This window comes from Ochlerotatus camptorhynchus, unplaced genomic scaffold (genome assembly GCF_037179485.1).
Source record: "Ochlerotatus camptorhynchus isolate MF236.1 unplaced genomic scaffold, CSIRO-AGI_Acam_v1.1 ptg000041l, whole genome shotgun sequence".
NCBI lineage: Eukaryota > Metazoa > Arthropoda > Insecta > Diptera > Culicidae > Ochlerotatus > Ochlerotatus camptorhynchus.
This window is the reverse complement of record NW_027040532.1, coordinates 544,149-558,993: the sequence shown is the minus strand read 5'-3', so window position 1 is coordinate 558,993 and position 14,845 is coordinate 544,149. Positions and strand designations below refer to the sequence as shown.

At 40.7% G+C, this 14,845-nt stretch overlaps 1 protein-coding gene across 5 annotated transcripts in view; it reads left to right on the top strand.

Moving 5' to 3' along the window:
- snama (something that sticks like glue) overlaps positions 1–7,745 on the top strand; it is a 58,652-nt gene extending 50,907 nt beyond the window's left edge. For all 5 annotated transcript variants that reach the window (XM_065236732.1, XM_065236719.1, XM_065236724.1 and 2 more), the window contains 2 exons: positions 3,248–4,931; positions 6,283–7,745. In XM_065236732.1, the coding sequence (XP_065092804.1) occupies positions 3,248–4,931; positions 6,283–7,491 (2,893 nt within the window). In that variant the 3' untranslated portion in view covers positions 7,492–7,745. The remainder of the gene's footprint in view (positions 1–3,247; positions 4,932–6,282) is intronic.
- Positions 7,746–14,845: the final 7,100 nt, after the last annotated feature.

Sequence of the window (14,845 nt, the reverse complement as noted above, 5' to 3'; positions counted from 1 at the left end):
GTTCTCCTCAGCATTCACTTAAGATTCTGTTGAAATTCCCGCGGAATTATCATCGGAATTCTTTTTTAGTTCTGCTCAAACTTCCCATTAACTCTTTAAAATGCTCCCGATATATTCCTTGGAACTCTCTTTTGAACTTCTATAAAATATCACCGGAATATCCTTGGACAACTTCTCAGAATTCCTCGTAATTCTAAACCATCATCGGAATTCGGATGTTTTTTTCCTTGATTTGTTTTCTGTACTGAGTGCCAATGCTACCGACGCCAGGCAGATAGCTCCTACACCTGGACCCTATCTATAGATGTTTATGTCTCAGAAAATTCCCAACGGCGCCGACTGGGATCTAACCTAGGTCCTTTGGGGTGAGAGGCAATCACGCTTACCAATACACCACCGGCGTCGCTGGAATTCAGAATCCAATACCCTTGGGATTTTCCATGGAATTACCTTAACATTTTCCCTTCCATTATATTGGAATACTCCTAAGAAATCCATGGGAATTATTTCCAGAATTTTCGTTGAATTCACCTGGAGTTCTAAGTTCTCCTGAAATTATTCTCAGATTTAATTGTAATCTTTTTTTTATCATTACTTCAAACTATTCTCCAAAAATGTCCATGGAATTTTGCCCTGGATTATTTTTCTCCTAGAAACTTCTTGAAATTATCCTCAAAAATCCTATGGATTTCTCCTTTGAATTGCCTTGAATTTCTCCTCCGAATCATGGTGAAATAATTATCAGAATTTTCATTCAAGTTTTCTAATAAATTCTTATGAATTAACTTCTGTAGTTCGTATGAAGTTTCGTTAAAGCTTCATTTGAACCCTATTCATAATTTACATGGAATTCTTCTCAGAAGAACCAACCGGTATAAACTAACGGTTTTAAATTGACTCACTACTTGACTAGCCCATTGGTTCCAAGTACATCTATAAGCGTACCCCATTCTAGTCGAAATTCTAGTACTACACTATGGTTGTTTTGATTCGCTATGAAAGTTTAACAGATAAAATGAGGGGTTCGTGGATTTTCCTATGTTTCGAGGGGTGCATCGATTAGCTTGGGACCGATGATAGTACCAGAGCTGAGCCAAAAAGTTGAGCACGTTTCTTCGGGACTTTCTGGTCTTAGAGTTACCTCTATGGAACAAGCTTGAAAGCAGATTTCACTTGATATTTTTCTCATGTTCTTCCCAGAACTCCGTTGGAATGAGTTTTTTTTAGATATTCGAATCAAATTCCATTGTATTGATTGGTTGATTTTTGTTTTCAAATCTATGATCTTGGTAATTTATCTTCGTTTCAGATTCTTGAAAATGTTCAAGTATTTTATTTGTGAAAATCCACGTTTCAAAACTCCATGTTCCAGCCCTGAAAAAAATGCAAGCCTTTGAATTTTCAAATTTATTTGAAACCGAAGATAGATCTGTTCCGGATCTAGTAACTTCAATGAGTGAAAAAAATAACGAAAAAAATAAAATGTTTCCATTATAAAATGAGGTTTCCCGGTTTCCCAGGTAATGGACACCATAATACCACAGACAAACAGACGTAACTCTTTGAAAAACTTGTTCTTGAAAACATAGTATCTCAAAACATAGAACCTCAGTAATGAGCGGATCGTGGATTTTCCTATGTTTCGAGGGGTGAATCGATTAGCTTGGGACCGAAGATAGTACCAGAGCTGAGCCAAAAAGTTGAGCACGTTTCTTCGGGACCTTCTGGTACTTCTATGATATTACCATAGAGGTAACTTTAAGACTAGTAGGTCCCAAAGAAACGAGCTCTACTTTTTGGCTCAGCTCTGGTACTATCTTCGGTCCCAAGCTAATCGATTCACCCCTCGAAACATAGGAAAATCCACGAACCGCTCATTTTATCTGTCAAACCTTCATAGCGAATCAAAACAACCATAGTGTAGTACTAGAATTTTGACTAGAATTGGATACGTTAATCGATTTGCTTGGGACCAGTAGGCTAGTCAAGTAGTGAGCCAATTTAAAATCGTTAGTTTCGTATTGATTGTTGATATTACTGCCTATAATCCCATGTAAGTCCCATATGGAAGAAGTAGGCATTGAGAAAACCGAAGCTACGAAGTGTCACCTCAACTCACACAGCACGCAGAATAGGCCCAAGAACTGTAACTTAACTTCTGGACGATTGAATATAAGGATGGGACTGATATGCGATTACTTTTTCTTGATGGGACAAACTGACTTGATGTTGTTTTCAAGTTCATTTCCCCTATACATTATCAACTCATCATTTTGAAATGTAAAACATGCGCAAATACGACAGGACCAGGGCTTGGCCTTGAATGTCTTACTCATATGATTATTTATCTTTCTCATTTTACGGATTCACTCACTTTGGCGTGTAGCTAGCGTTCTACCCCGTTTGGCATAAAGGTCATTTGACATAAACAAGGTAAAAATAACAGCTCATGTGAAAGGTTAACACTAAGTAATTGATTATTTTCCTTTCTTTTTATCATGAGCTGTTCTTTTATATTCTGTTGAAATACAATCAATACAACAATATCGGTATAATTAGTGATTTTCCTCATTGGTGCCAAATTCGTACAGTAAGGTTTCGATCCACAAATTTCATTATTTGCAAAATCGATTATCTGAAAACGTCATAGGTTTTTAAATGGGGTTGAGTTTTCTAAGTGCAGATCACATTCAAATTAAATAAGTTGTGAAAATCCTGTTGTCAAAATCGGACCCACACTGTCTATCTAAATCTTCTCCCCGAAGGCGTATTTTTGGATATTTGTCGGAATTTTGATGTCATTTCTCAGGGCCCTCTCCATTTGGTGTAGAAGAGTGTTTACTGAAACGTGCGCATCATAGCTGGTATGAGTAGCTTTGGTTTTTCTTTACGGAATGAGTAACAACATTGCAAACGGTTCGAATTATTCAAAAATCATCCCCCCACCTGTTGCGTTGATTTCCAGCACAAGTAGTACCTGTTCCTACTTTTCCTGCCAGAATAGAATTTGAAGGACATTTACCAATGAATCAAGGTAATAACGATGCATATTAGCTCTAATACAACTACAAAAACGTTCAGCTGTTAGGTTGTGACGAGTCCTGCGCAAGATTTGAAACACTACTGGATTTAAGTTCACCTCACACCTTTCTTATTTTCCACCCTTTTTCATTTTACCACTACTCAATTTCCATCTAATGTTCGGTTTTTTTTTTTTTCTTGTCTATTTTTTCACAATTTCCATTAGGTATCCGCCTCGTGAAGCCCCGCGGCCATACATGGGACATCCTGTCAAAGCCGATTCCATGGGATACTACGAACAGCAACCGCAACAGGTCACGGTTCAGCAATCTGCTCCCCCAGTTAGCTCAGAACCTCCTCCACCTGGGTTCGAAGAACAAGACAATTGGTCCGGTAAACAGGAAGCGGAATATCGAGCTCCAGTTACTGCTACTCCGGTCAAACCCTCGGAGGAAAGTTCCTACGAGTATCATAACACACCGAAGAGTCGTGAGCATGAACGTGCTCACACACCCGTCATTCGTGATGATCGCCACGAACACATGACTCGATCGCATTCCAAAGATAAGGAAATCAAAAAGAAGAGTCGCGAAGAGAACGAAGAACATCATCGCAGAGAGGAGAGACGTGCGAAAACTCCTGAGCGCCATGAGAAAGAGAAATCTTCGAAGCGTAGCGATCACGAGAAGGAGAAAGAAAGAGAGAAGAAACGTAATGAAACGAAGCGATTGGCCGAGAAGGAACGAGAACGTGAGCGTGAGCGTGAGCGTGAACGTGAACGTGAACGTGAGCGTGAGCGTGAACGTGAACGTGAACGTGAACGTGAACGGGAACGAGAACGTGAAAGAGAAAAGGAAAAAGAGAAGGAGCGCGAGAAGGAAGTCAAACGGAAACAAAGAGATTCAAGTGAAGAGGATAAGAAAGATAAGAAAAAAGATAAGGAGAAGAAAAAACGAAAAAAAGAGAAAGAAGCTGAGAAGAAAAAACACAAGAAGGAGCGAAAAGAAAAAGATAAAGAAAGCCGATCGAAAGAAAGGAAGAAGGAACGAAAAACGGTTGAGAAGGAGGAAGCCGACAGCTCCCAGCAACCGGCAACTCCGAAGCATGCTCCACAAGGTATCAACTCTGAGGATGAGAAAGTATCATTGCATGAAAGTCGGCAGCCGGAAGTTGATACAACTCAGGAATATGTCGGTCACGATTTTGATGAAACGCTTGTCGTACCGGATCGCTCTCATAATCTCAGTAAGACCACTTCCGAAGGGGAGGAGAATTCCTATCGCGAAGAGCCTTCCAGTAGCCATGATCAGCAGAATGAACAGCTCTGTCAGCCGATTGTAACAAGTCACGATCACAGTGATCTTTACTCGGATATTCCGGAGAAGTATGAGGAAGATCAACTAGAAAAATCCGTCCTAGAGGGCCACTTGGGAGACGAGGAAATTGATTTGGTGAACAGCACCGGTGTGGCAGCCGAAGAACATCTACCGGAGGATATAAAACGATCGGACTCAATTTTAGATCTCCATGCCAATCTGGACTTCGAGGCAGATTTGGAAGAAGGTGAGCACATGTCTCCACCGAAGTTTATCGGCATTCCAGAACTTTCTAAATGGGAACTGGAGGAAGACGCTCCGGTAATCACAAGCACGGAATGTAAGCCGTCGTTGGAAGAGCACGGTGTCATCGTTAAACATGAGGAATCGTCCGCTAAAGTGACGAACGAGGTGCTAAAGCGCGCAGAGAATGCCATCTTTACCCGTGCGATTGCCGCCATCCGACCGATCGAGATTAAGAAGATCAGCGTTGATCGACAGAAGCTGTACTCGAATGAGGTAATGCTGGATGAGGAAAAGCCGACGCTGGAGATTAAGGTTGAAAAGCAGCAAGACGAACTCAAGCGATTCCAGGTGAGCTATGAGGTTTTATTTCGGAAACGTTTTAAATCATACAAAATACAGCGATATACAAAAAAAAATCCGGGCTTCTGGGTGACGCTATTCTTCAGCCAGCAAGGCAGTGCTTATACTATTCATGTCCACATCGGTTGGGTTTTCTATGGTCACATGCAGGTGAACTACGGTCCTGTAATTTAGAGATATTATGGCGATGCGATTGTATTGAGAATAAATCGTACACACGGGTTTGTTTGCAGTTTTCGGATTAGGCTGGCTGTGGAAAGTATGAGAGCGGCAACCAGTAGAATGGTCATGCTTGCGATGATGCTGCGACATTTGCTCTGGGTTTCTTCTGCTTGCCCGAAGAAGCCCAGTAGAACGGCATCCATGGCGTAGTGAATGGCAAGTGAAGCCGTCGCTATCCTACACGTTGCAAAAAAATTGGTCGACATGGTTGGTACAAAATAGAACTGTAGCGTTTTGACAGTTTATTACAACAGTAATATATCAATGAAAACTTGATTATTTTTTTATAGATTTAAAAAATTGATGGAACATGTTGAAAAACTGAACATAACTTTTAACAGTGTCCAGAACTGTGGAGATTTTCGAAAAAACGACGATTTCTCTACTAATATTGCTTATTTCGATGTACAAATCATTCTAAATTTATCTTCGTATTTTGCATAAATTTCGCTCCATTTTTTTCTTCTAAATTTGTCCTAAGAAATCCCCTGGTATGCCATTTAGAAACCTTCAAATCTCCCTCAGAATTCCCTTAAAGTTTCCCACAGAATTTTCTTAGAATTCTTATCAAAATTATCTAGGAATTCTCGGGTTTTTTCTGTCCTTGGAATTCTAAATTTTAAATTCTTCTCAAAATGCCACTGAGAGAGCATCTTGTGGAATTCTCTTAAAACTATCATAAAAACTGTTCTGAGAATTCCATTCCCATAGCATTCATCTCGAAGTTCCCTGGAAACTTGCTTCAGAATCTCCCTAGAATGCTACTCAGAAGTCTTTGTAAATATGTTTAAAATTACCTGTAAATTCTCCTCTTTGGAATCCTCCTGAAAATTCCCTTGAAACTATCGGCAAACTAGTTCGAAATTCTGCAAAGATTTATTTTTGCTGTGCTGTCTCTTCAGAACTATCTAGGAATTCACCTATAATAGTTGTACTTAAAATTTTCAAAACTTACAGGATTTTAAATAGCACCTGTGCACACAATTTTATTCCGGGAAAACCGGGAAAAACCCGGGAACTTAAAAAGACTAACGGGCAGCCACCCTGAATAATTCTTTCTCTCTCATTCCTTTAGTTCATGCATTTATAAACTAAAACATTTGCTATCCCTCAACAGGTCACGGTCCCTACGAACGATGACAACGCGGAGCGCTCGGTTGAAATTAAGCCGGAGGTGGGCAAACTGGAGGGTCGCGCTTCGCCGATTCGAGCTTCCATCAAGGAACGCCTCGGAAGTAAGATTACCGAAATTCGTGGCAGCAGTTCGAGTACGTATTCGCGTTCCCGTACGCCCCCACCGGTCCGGAAAGTGAAGGCATCATCGTCCTCGACTACCACCCTGACTAAGGTCGAACAGTCGCGGAAACGAACCCGCAGCCGATCTCCGGAACGTGACGGAAGTGGCAGCAGGAAGCCCCGAAGCGAGAGGGAGGAACGCCATCGAGAGGAGATCCGTATCAGCAGCAGGAGGCAGGATACCGGTAGGCGAGTGGTAGTAGCAGTAGTAGAGCCTACCACTGAAAAGCGAAGGGAGCATGAACGGAAGGATAGAAACGATAGAAGCGATAGAAACGAGAGGCGAAGCAAAGATCAAGTAGCTAAAGATACAACAGAGAAGCCCTGTGAGAAAGTGGTGAGACGAAGTAGTGAAAAAAGTCGAGAAAAGCGGCGTGAAAGAACTACTTCACCCGCCAGACGAGACCGAGAGCGTGAACGTGAACGCGATCGTGAGCGGGAACGCGAGCGCGAGCGGGACCGGGAACGAGGACGCGATAAGGAGCGACGAAGGGAACACAAAGAGGACGACGAGCGGCACAGGAAAACCGAAAGCCGTCCGGAGAAAACAAGCAGTCACAGTCATAAAGAAGACAGGAAAACTCACTCGGATCGCAAACGAACAGAAAACGAACCAGATCGTCATCGTCATCGTGATGTAGCTCCATCCGATAAGGAACGTCGTGATGAAGGGGCAAGCCGAAGGGAAGATTCGCGTAAGCGACTACCAGAAGAATTGCCGGAAAAACCTGTGGAAGTTCCAGCGAAGAAAGCGAAATCCGAAAAGGTGGCCAAAAGCTCACGGGATGCGGCCAGTTCGAGCGACTCCACCAGTTCGGGTTCCGATTCATCTTCGTCGGACTCGAGCAGCGGTTCGGACGATGAGACCAGCAAGAAGCGCAAGAAGCGAAAGCATAAGAAGGAACGCAAACGTGCCAAACGATCTGGATCGACCGAGTCGGATGATTCTGCTGGTAAGAAGAAGAAAAAGAGCAAGAAATCCAAGTCTAGCAAAAAGAAAAAGAAGGACCGAAAGCACCGGAAGGAGTAAGGTGACAGTATTCGATCTCGGCGTAAATTGTACAGTGGGAAATGCGCTATGGTTCTGGAAGCAGAGACCCATTCGAACAACAATATGACTAACTTCTAGGATTAAGTTATTTACTAATAATCATCGTAAGCGCCAATGAATTGGCGAAATCAATTGAAGAAGAAGAAAAATGTGAATTCGATTTCATGTACATGATTTATCCACATCCTGTAAAAGCAGTTTCGTTGAATAAGAAATAAAAACTCTAGAACTGACACGGACGATTGTTTTTCTTTCAGAAAGGTTAAAGAAGAATCCTTCTCGGTTTATTTTACTGGTCTGTTAGACTTTTATTTGAAGCAGTATTTCTTTTTACAATAGAATATAGCTCAGTTGATTTGCCTATAAGTAAAGATATTCACATTTCATTTTTATCCTTTTATTCAACACGATACATCACGTTCCGCTATCTCATTATATGCCGTTTACCTGGGTAATATGTTTGCTTACTTTGTATTTATTTTTTTCGAAATATAATAGTTCATAAGTAGTTTTAGCTGTGGCTTTCGCAGATATTTTTCGTTCTAGCTAGATTTTGTTTTTGCTCCTCTCTGTGGGCAGAGATGAACCAGCCTACGGCTGAAAATCTCTTTAATAATGACAACCAGCCAACCTCTCTGTGGGCATTGTTTTCCGCTAGATTCGTTTTAGTTAGGGGTATCAAACTGAAGCAACTTATGAAAGGGTGGGTATTTATTGGTACTAGGCTACGCATTGTGATATTTTACATGTCTGTTGTGAAAGGGAGGTGAACTGAATGAATGATTACAATTTTGTATTTTGGAAAATACAATAACAAAGAAGATTGTACGTCTAGGATAAGTGCAAACATAGCGCTGGTAAACCTATATCTAAATTAATCCATGGAGGCGCACAGTACTTAACCCGAAGTGTACGTACTTCTCATAGAAAACAAACTACCACCGTATCCATGAGGAGGTCCCGCCCACTCAAGGAAATGGGCCAAAACGTTTACGTATTGCAAGAAACTATGCACGGACAATTCCGTTGATTTGTGGCTTTGACCCATTTCTACGGATTTACGGATCCGTTCATGAAATGTCTAGAAATTTTCTTCGTTAAATACAGCTTGACGTCCGCAAAGGGATCGATTGTGGAATTCATTTTTCGTTCCCATTTTTTTTATTAAGCATTTGTATTAATTATACTAAATTGAACGCCTTCGTAGCTTGGGTCTATCGACGGAAGTCTTATACTTACTCTGTTATCCTCAAAGGGGCCCTACATTAATTATGACATGCGGAATTGTCACCCCCCTGTGTCACATTTTTATGTTCTGCCCATAATCGCATATCAGTCCCATCTGTGCTAGATTTCCTATTCATATGATTATACGATTATGGGTAATGCATGCCCCGTAACGTGGGTAGATCACCTTTTCGTGGTACGTTACGGGATGTAAGATCTATCACATCGAACTCTGGCCCTAAGCTCTTCTAGTTGATTATGTTCACCGAGTTATATACCTCGATTTTGAGATTTGAAACAAGAAAAGGTTCGGGCCAGGCTTCCGATTAATGGTCAAATATCAGTATCATCGCTTGTTTTTCTCACTAACAAGATCTATTTTGATTGATGAGACGGGGCGTCTTTAGGGAGGTCCCAGAACTCTTCAAATGATACGAAACATCTCAATTGAAATAGGATTCTCATGAAAACTATTATGATTGATGAGAGGGTGTGTCTTTGGCAAGGTCTCAGAACGCTTCGAATGATGCGGAACATCACACTTGAATGAGGCTTCTTGTGAGAAGAGCAAGTATGTTCAATTTAACTCGAAAACTAATAACTCATTACTATTCCATAGTAAGGATCCGCACTGCCTAAAAGCTCTATATTGTTCCCTCGTGTGACCGATTCTAGAAAACACTTAAGTCATATGGGTTCCAAACGACGTTACATGGAACGTAAGAATCGAGCGAGTCCAAAAAAGGTTCATACGGCTTGTCCTCAGGAATCTACTGTAGCGTATCCCGATAAATGCCGTCTGCTTGATCTTGAAACAGCTGATCGAAGACGAAAGTTACAACAAGCTACGTTTGTCGTTAAATGACTCAACGATGAGATCGAAAAGGCATTCCATGAGACAGTTGCGGTCAGCTGATTTTATTGTTTACCGAGAACTTTTGACAGTTCACAGTTGAACTGACAGCTCTTTCCCATTGATAACTTTGTTTATATTTACATCTTGAATGGGCAACACCTGATAACTCATACTCCCATAGCTTTTTAGCTGTTTGTGTTGCGTTGATATAAATTTGACAGGTAGACAATAGATTTAGCTGTCACTTAGCCGCAACGCGTCCGATCCGGATCTAATGTGCGAGTGCCTTTACTTGCGTGCTTCAGGTAGGATGTTACGACAGCGGCCCCTGATGCAGTCGGGATTTCATCGTACTCTCACCATAGAGGTAACTCTAAGACCAGAAGGTCCTGAAGAAACGAGCGCAACATTTTGGCTCAGCTCTGGTACTATGTTCGGTCCCAAGCTAATCGATGCACCCGTCAAAACATAGGAAAATCCACGAACCCCTCATTTTATCTGTCAAACTTTCATAGCGAATCAAAACAAACATAGTGTAGTGCTGGAATTTATACTAGAATAGGGTACGTTAATCGTTTGCTTGGGACCAATAGGCTAGTCAAGTAGTGAACCAATTTAAAATCGTTAGTTTCGAATATTGATTGTTGCTCTCACTCTGTATGGTTATAACTAGAGAGGGTATAGTATAAAAGAGGAACTGGCTGGTTTTGAGCCAAACGAACTGTCAAAGCCAGAGCCAAACGAGCACCGCCTATCTTGATTGCACTGGCAGTTTGTTTTGAATCCGCTCCTCTCTTATACTAGACCCTCTCTAGTTATAACCAGCCTATATATCTGCAATGGTTCGTTTGTTTGCATCCGTTGAAAATTGAGTAAGAAGATTGAACATTATTAATGATATTCATTAGGACTGTTTTGTCAGATGAATGATTAAGCAATACCCAGAAAACCAGAAGTCGTATTACAATGTACAGACAGTATCGTAAATTGCTACAGTTTAAGTCAATATTGTATTTAAGAATGGCATACTTCGCATTATGTTTAAGTTGAATCGTATAGAATGCAAATTTCCGACCCATATGCGATGACTCATTTTTCCGTCATACTGTATCACAAATTAAATCGGATTACATCGTAAGACTTTTCAAAATGTATTTGTTATAACAGATTAAATTGTATATGATGTTAAATCAACTCGTTTAAAATTAAATTAAAATATGCACGTATATGGCCACCACTTTTGTACGTATAAGCCATTTATTTGCATTCTATACGAATTGTTTGTTTGTATATTTTTTTTTTTTTTCTTTATTTTAGAGATTTTTAGCCTGAGGCTAGTTCATCTCTTATTTGTTTGTATATATGTTTATATATCACCAAAACAACTTTGAATATAAGTGCATTCTGGTTGTCTGGGTAAATAATAAATACGCAGAATATGAGCTTGGGCTTTTTCAGCTAAAAAATTGCTTATTCAGCCTTTAATCAGCTCAAATGGTTTGTTGGCAATAGTCGCCTGTATATGGAATTTTTGATTAAATATCCGTTCTACCATAGAGGTAACTCTAAGACCAGAAGGTCCCGAAATAACGTGCTCCACTTTTTGGCTCAGCTCTGGTACTCTCTTCGGTCCCAAGCTAATCGATTCACCCCTCGAAACATAAGAAAAACCAATAACCCCTCATTTTATCTGTCAAACTTTCATAGCGAATCAAAACAATCATTGCATAGTACTAGAATTTCGACTAGAATGGGGTACGTTAATCGTTTGCTTGGGACCAATAGGCTAGTCAAGTAGTGAGCCAATTTAAAATCGTTAGTTTCGTATTGATTGTTGGTTCTACTGAGCATAATCCGTTCTTTAACTCTCTTTTTCGAACGGTACTGAAAAATTGAACTGATTCTACTATAGATTATAGTCGATATATTCAAAGTTTGGTGGATAGAATCTCGGGAACCAATTGAGCTGTCAAATAGCTGAACGAGTCGAGCATATCACGACCAACAACACAAAAGAGCACATCAGTTTTTGTAAATACAGCTCCGGAAACCTTTTTTTTTGTGACTCAAGGCTAGCCTATGCACAGCAACACCATAGGGAAAGTTTTCCCTATCCAATGATGCTGTTAATTTATGGACAACAGAGAGTCACAATATCGAGTTCAGTTTCGAACCCCTTCGGATACGGTTGTGTTTTAATTTTGCTCTCTGTTTTAATGCGTGCGTTCGCTTTCGTAACTTTCGGCTGCTTTTGCCTGATTAGCGCTGGCACGTTAAACGTGTGTGATTGGTGGTTTTCTCGCTTTCTGGGAAGTTTTAGAATCGAGAAAGAAAACATGATTCATCATGTTTGCAAGCATCTGAAGAGATTTAGTTATCTGCGTTGTTTGTTTGTTTTTTTTCTTCGCTTGTGCTCCCGGAACAGAAATTGGAGACATCGCGAGTGATAGTTTTTAATTTCAGTTTTTAATAGTTTTGTTTCGGCGAGTGCGAATTAATCTCCACGATCATCGACCGTCGTTGGAGTAGTCCTAAGAACTGGCCTAGTGGCCCCCAAAGTGCAGTACATCACTGTTATCATCACACATGGCTGGAGTAAATTGGATCATTCGGGTGAGACGGCTCCTTTTTGTTTATTTAATTTTATTTTAAACAGGATTGGAATTTAAATTTAGGAGCTCGACTAGCTTGGCGGCTACCGCTTTTGCTTACTGAGTAGAAGATCGTGGCTTAACTCCCAAGCTCCTCGAGAACATAACAATTACTGCTTAAGCGAATCCTGACCCATCTCCTACCAAAAAATCCAACTCCGTAGCATCTATGGGGGCGTCGGTGAGTCGCTGGCCTTCCGTTAAGTAGATGTTACATCAACAATATCCTTCCTTTCCCCGTAACGGAGATAATGGGCGTGGCTGGCAATGGTAATTAACATGCTTCTCCTGTTCTGAACATTGATTGGAGAACTATTCACTCTCAAAATCTACGAATTACTCCGTTACACACACAACGCAACGCAACAGAAAGTCACAATATCAGCTTCAATAGACAAAATCGATGCGACGAAGAGACTACTAGCCTTCTTTTTCTGTTGAAGTCGCACAGCTTCGCAGAATTCTACAACTTCAGCCGGTGTCTACAAACAAATTTTCAAACGCATGCCTCTCTTTCTCCCGTCGCATCATTGGTCTTCCTTTCAAGCTCCGGTGAAGCGAACGAGTGAAACAACGCTTGACTTTAATAGTTTTTTTTTTCCTTTTATTTAACGTCGGTCTCTGTTCCGCAATCTAGTGCCAATCACCGACGGACATCGATTGCCATCCATTGACGGCAATCGAATGTGCAGGAAGGCAGCTTCCACACCTGCGTAGGATATCGCACCCATTCAAACACACATGGGCCGGGACCAACGGCTTTACTTCCCTTCCGAAGGAAGACGTGACCAGAGATTTTTATGCCTCAGAAAAATCCCACCGACCTCGGCTGGGATTGAACCCAGACCCATCGGGGTGTTAGAAAGCAGTCACGCTTACCACTACACCACCGGCGCCGGCACTTTGATAGTTTCGTCTTTCATAAAACACTTCAACAGAGGTTTCATGACGTATATAATTGTAGATTACACGTAATATGTTTAATGTATCTTCCATCCACATATGTATCTAAAAAAAGTAACGAAAACGAGACGTAACGCATATTAAACAAATTGAAAGAGTGTTGGTGAAAGGGACTGAAAGCCATAAGGAGATTTCGTTTCATCTCGATACTCAACGTTACTTTCATTGAAAGCGATGAACAAAGCAACGACGAGAAAATCCACAACCAGTCTTTCGTTCTAAACGTGCTTTTCCTTTTTATTTTCGTTTCGTGCTGATAGTTTAGCTAGGCGTTATAGAAATGATGTGTTGAACACGTTGTATGAAAGAGACAAAACTCGAGTTCATTTTAGCATTTTAACAAGGCTCGGTAGCATCATAGAGGTAACTCTAAGACTAGTAGGTCCCGAAGAAACGTGCTCAACTTTTTGGCTCAGCTCTGGTACTATCTTCGGTCCCAAGCTAATCGATTCACCCCTCGAAACATAGGAAAATCCAATAACCCCTCATTTTATCTGTCAAACTTTCATAGCGAATCAAAACAAACATTGTGTAGTACTAGAATTTTGACTAGAATGGGGTACGTTAATCGATTTGCTTGGGACCAATAGGCTAGTCAAGTAGTAAGCCAATTTAAAATCGTTAGTTTCGTATTGATTGTTGGTAGCATGGTGGTCACCGTTCCTGCTTACTGAGTAGAAGGTCGGGAATACAATCCCAGGAACGTACCTTTCCTCCCTTAGCTCAGTCGGTAAAGGCGCAGCTACAAAGCAAGACCATGCTAGAGGTGGCTGGGTTCGATTCCCGGTCCGGTCTAGGAATTTTTCGGGTTGGAAAATTTCTCGACTTCCCTGGGCATAGAAGTATGATTGGACTTGCCACACAATTATACCAATGCAAAAATGGTACAGGCATCGGAAAGAGAACTATATTAGAACCATTTAACTTATGGTTTGAGAACTTTAATGGTAATGGTTATGGTAGTCATTAAGGTCCACGAATGGTTTTGTAACATCGATCAACTTTATGTGGAATATATCGCGAATTGGTTGCCTGTAATTTACTGATTACCAATTCACGATATATTCCACGTAAAGTTGAGCGATAATACAAAACCATTAATGGACCTTACTGACTACCATAACCATTGCCATTAATGTTCTCAAATCATAAGTAAAAACGTTCTTATATAGTTCTCTTTCTGAAAATGTATGGAGAAAACAAGAATTTAGAATGGTAATGGTTCTTAACAACCCATTATTTGTAAGGTCCAGTTCCAAAAAACCATAATACATAAGGTTGAAACTTTATCATTAAACGTTCATGTAAAGTTCCATAACCATTTCACTTAAAGTTTAGCAGGGATTATAAACAATTTTTAACCATTTTAGGTAAGGTCAATTTATGGTTCGCGTTTATGCGGGTTACCCTCCCCAAAGACCTGTGGACGTAGCTGGCGCCCCGGTGCTGATATATAAATAGCTTGAATGGATCATTTTAGATGGCTGAGTTTTGAACCCACCACAGCTTTCATTTGGCGCTACTGTATACGGACGAACCAATGTAAAATACTGTGGTAGCCACAGTACGGTGCTGTCAAAACCTCAGCATCTTCAATGATCCATTAGTGAACTTGCACATTGAAAATGGTTAAGCT